The sequence below is a fragment of the Dendroctonus ponderosae genome, unplaced genomic scaffold, assembly GCF_020466585.1.
Source record: "Dendroctonus ponderosae isolate FM_Combo_2020 unplaced genomic scaffold, Dpon_F_20191213v2 Dpon_F_20191213_4, whole genome shotgun sequence".
Classification (NCBI taxonomy): domain Eukaryota; kingdom Metazoa; phylum Arthropoda; class Insecta; order Coleoptera; family Curculionidae; genus Dendroctonus; species Dendroctonus ponderosae.
In genome coordinates, this window is record NW_026018611.1 from 11,592,314 (window position 1) to 11,595,745 (window position 3,432).

Here is a 3,432-nt window from a genome sequence, read left to right on the forward strand (position 1 = left end):
ATTTGCGCCAATAATTGAGAAAAAAAGTGAAGATGGGCGATGTTGTAGAATTTGCTGGCGACGCTCAATGAAACCAAATCCAACTCCACTGCAGTGACTGCCGCCTTGGACGAATCCACAAAAGTCCAAAATGACCTGCGGAAGGAATATGAGATGTTTCTGGACATATCTTCGTATGGAAGCCGGCTGTATTTCGCCTGCAGAGAGTTTGGAAACTTTCACATTCTTTATTCCGTATCAGCCGGTGCATTCAGCAGGATATTCCTTTTGTGCCTGCAAACCACTCAGGTAAGGCAATCCACAGCGATGTTCAGCGCGGCTAATCTCAACTATTGCAGTCTCAAGCTGATAATCCAGAGATCCAGACACGGCATTTGTTCCAAAGCATTTACAATTACATGGCCCGGGGGATGTTTAAGAGCGACAAATTGACTTTTTTCTTACACTTGGTTTGCCGCATGTTTCCGATAGCGGTTCCGGAGGTGGAAATGCGCCTTTTCCTAGCCAATAATTCCTATCAAAAATTGGGCGAGGAAAACGACTCTGATTTGCCAGGATGGATTCAACCCTTTTCTGTGCCGGCAGTTCTTAACATTAAGGTAAATCAGCAGTAAAATGTTGGCATTAACAAAACATTTTTTTTGGCAGAATGCTTTGCCCGATTTGTACAAGAAGTTGCAGTTGAATGAGACGAACCTTTGGACCAGTTTCATGGAATCTACACAGTGCGAGAAGGAATTTCCCAAACACTGCCATGCATCAGAATTTCAAAAGCTGCTGGTGGTACAATGTTTAAGACCTGATAAGCTTTTGACTTGTATCGAAATCTGTTGCCTACGAATATCAGGTAGGTAGTGAGCGGGCAAAAAGCCAAAAGTCCAGCTAACTTGCTGATTTTCTTTAGGACTCCGAACGGTAGATCCCCCAGTTTTAAGCGTAAGCTCCGTCCATGCCAAATCCAGTGCGGAAGAACCGATTTTATTAATCACAACCTCTGGAATGGATCCTTCAGTTGAAATAAGCGATTTAGCCAGGCAACTTAATCATCCCTTTGAAGAGGTACATTTAACCACTAGGCCCCATTTCATACCCAAGTGTTACTTTTGAAGATATCCATGGGAGAAGGAAGTGAAGCTAAGGCTCTGACCAGTCTGGAAAAATGCAGACAATCGGGAAAGTGGCTAATATTGAAGAACTTACAACTGGTAACCTATTGGCTTTCTGTACTCGCCCAAAATCTGAAAAGTAGCCACTGCTCGGACAAATTCAGGTAAACAAATCCTTCTAGCAACTCTCCTGTTCCTTCTGTAAACTCCCACCATTGCCCTGGTAGATTGTGGCTCATTACGGAATCTACTACAAAATTCAATGCAGTATTGGCACAAAATTGCTTAAAAATCGCCTATGAAGAGCCGCAAGGAATCGGGAACAACATGCAACGAATCTACGCATCGTTGGGAGAACAGTATGAAAATAAATTGAGTCGAACTTCTGCCCGAATATTCTTCGTGTTTTCCATGCTGCATGCGTTGCTACAAGAACGACGGAAATACATACCGCAAGGTAAAACAACCGCAAGGCTGTTGGGCAGATGTTGGCACATTTTTTCCAGGCTGGTCGAAGTACTACGAATTCAATCATACAGATATGCAAACCGGGCTGAATTTAACTGAAGATCTGTGGAACGTGGATACAACTCGGGTTCAATGGCAATTTATCACTGGGTTGTTAAGCGAGGCTGTTTATGGAGGAAGAATAGAAAACGTTGATGATACGAACATCTTGGAGACGTACTTGGCCATGTACTTTAAAGACGAGATTTTAAGCCACAAATGGAGGCCGTATGGGCTGAACGTTAATTTACCCAACAGCGGCCAAAACAAGGTGCATTTCCTTGGAAAGTGGTTGAAACATTCTGCCTAAATAATTTATTTTTCAGGAATATTGTCAAGTCATTAAAGGGTTTCCCAACAAATATCCTCCGTCTATGTTTGGGCTGCCTGAAAATATTGATAAAGCCCGTGAAAAGCAAATGTCTTCGACTTTAATCCAGCAGCTGAAGAGTAATATAAAAACCCCCGTTTTATCTTCAGGTTGAAAAACGTACTTTTCAGGATTTTACCAAAAGCACACTGCCAAAACACCTACAGCCGGTATGAACTTCAAGCTTCTGCATCCATTTTTCATTTTATGGAAGAAGGTCAACCAGGGCCACGATTTTATACGACTGAGCTTGCCTGGGGGAAGGAAAAGCGCTTCTGCCCTCGAATCGTACGTGTATGAGGAATACTCCAAGGGCGTAACGCTAATACAGATGATCCATAAGGATTTTGCGAATTTCAACAAAATCTCAAAAGGTCTGCAGGAAGCAGAACCAAATGAAGTACTGGCGGCTAACAGCCTTGGGGAATCACAAGTAAAGTCTCAATGGACCAAAGTTTCCAACTAATAAACAAGTTTCAAATTATAGACACCTACAGCCTGGATTCACTTTTGGAATGGCCCAAAAGACCCCACTCAGTATTTGACTGAGCTTTTGCAGAAAACCGATCACTTGTCCATATGGAATTCGAAAAGCATTGAAGAACTGCTCAAGCAGCCTGTAAAGTTGTCCATGTTCTTCAGTCCGGATACTTTCCTAGCATGCTCCAAACAGGGATTTGCCAGGTGGGAGCTCTGAAGTGAAAACGCCTGCTGTATTTCTAACATTTCAGGTTTTCGAATGTGCCTTTGGAAGAATTAGTGCTTCAAACTAGCTGGACTTCTTCAAGCAATCATGCACTCATTTTGTCTGGCATTCTCATCGAAGGCGCTTTACTCGAGAACGGGGTTTTAGTGGCATGCAAAAGTAACTCGGAAAGCATCAATCTGACGCCAAATTGCTACCTAAACTGGACTGAGAAGGTATAAATTTTTTCATTGAGTTTACTGCTAAACGCCATGCTAAACCGAAGAAAATTTTCAGGATAAATTGCCGCAAGACAATTTTGCAAAATTTCCGCTATACACCGACTCCAGCAGGGAATCGAAGATAACACACATTCAAGTGGAATGCAGTGCTAGTTTAAGAGATCAATATGTGCTTAGTGGACTTGCATTTTATTTGAAACATTAGTTCCAGTTAAAAAAACATTTCTATTGGAAGATAAAGTCTTTCATTGGAACCAGCATTTGGCGGTTGTGGCACTCCCAAATCCAATCTGGAGCGACGCAAGTCGCTGAAGGTAAAATATCCTTTAGGACTTTGCAGTTTTCCTTGTTGGTGACTATGATGTCTATCGAAGACACCAGATCTTCAATCAGAATCCTAAAAAATAACCCATGGAGGCCACCAATAATGAATAATTAGGCGAAGGTACCCGTTATAGGCGGCTACATGCTGCTTGATCTTTTTAGCCAAGCTGTCTTCCAAGGCCTCATCTACGTAAAACA

The 3,432-nt window shown here is 42.4% G+C and overlaps 2 protein-coding genes across 2 annotated transcripts in view; one reads left to right on the forward strand and one right to left on the reverse strand.

The window, feature by feature from the left end:
* LOC125504282 (cytoplasmic dynein 2 heavy chain 1-like) overlaps positions 1-3,144 on the forward strand; it is a gene marked incomplete in the record, with an annotated part of 6,919 nt that extends 3,775 nt beyond the window's left edge. The window contains 12 exon segments of the mRNA XM_048666042.1: positions 48-288; positions 339-599; positions 649-847; positions 905-1,059; positions 1,110-1,270; positions 1,334-1,563; positions 1,613-1,884; positions 1,940-2,063; positions 2,115-2,416; positions 2,471-2,667; positions 2,715-2,904; positions 2,966-3,144. Of these exon segments, the coding sequence (XP_048521999.1) occupies positions 48-288; positions 339-599; positions 649-847; positions 905-1,059; positions 1,110-1,270; positions 1,334-1,563; positions 1,613-1,884; positions 1,940-2,063; positions 2,115-2,416; positions 2,471-2,667; positions 2,715-2,904; positions 2,966-3,115 (2,482 nt within the window).
* Positions 3,081-3,432, reverse strand: part of LOC125504283 (DNA repair protein XRCC1-like) — a gene marked incomplete at its 5' end in the record, with an annotated part of 2,162 nt that continues 1,810 nt past the window's right edge. The window contains 2 exon segments of the mRNA XM_048666043.1: positions 3,081-3,307; positions 3,360-3,432. Of these exon segments, the coding sequence (XP_048522000.1) occupies positions 3,136-3,307; positions 3,360-3,432 (245 nt within the window).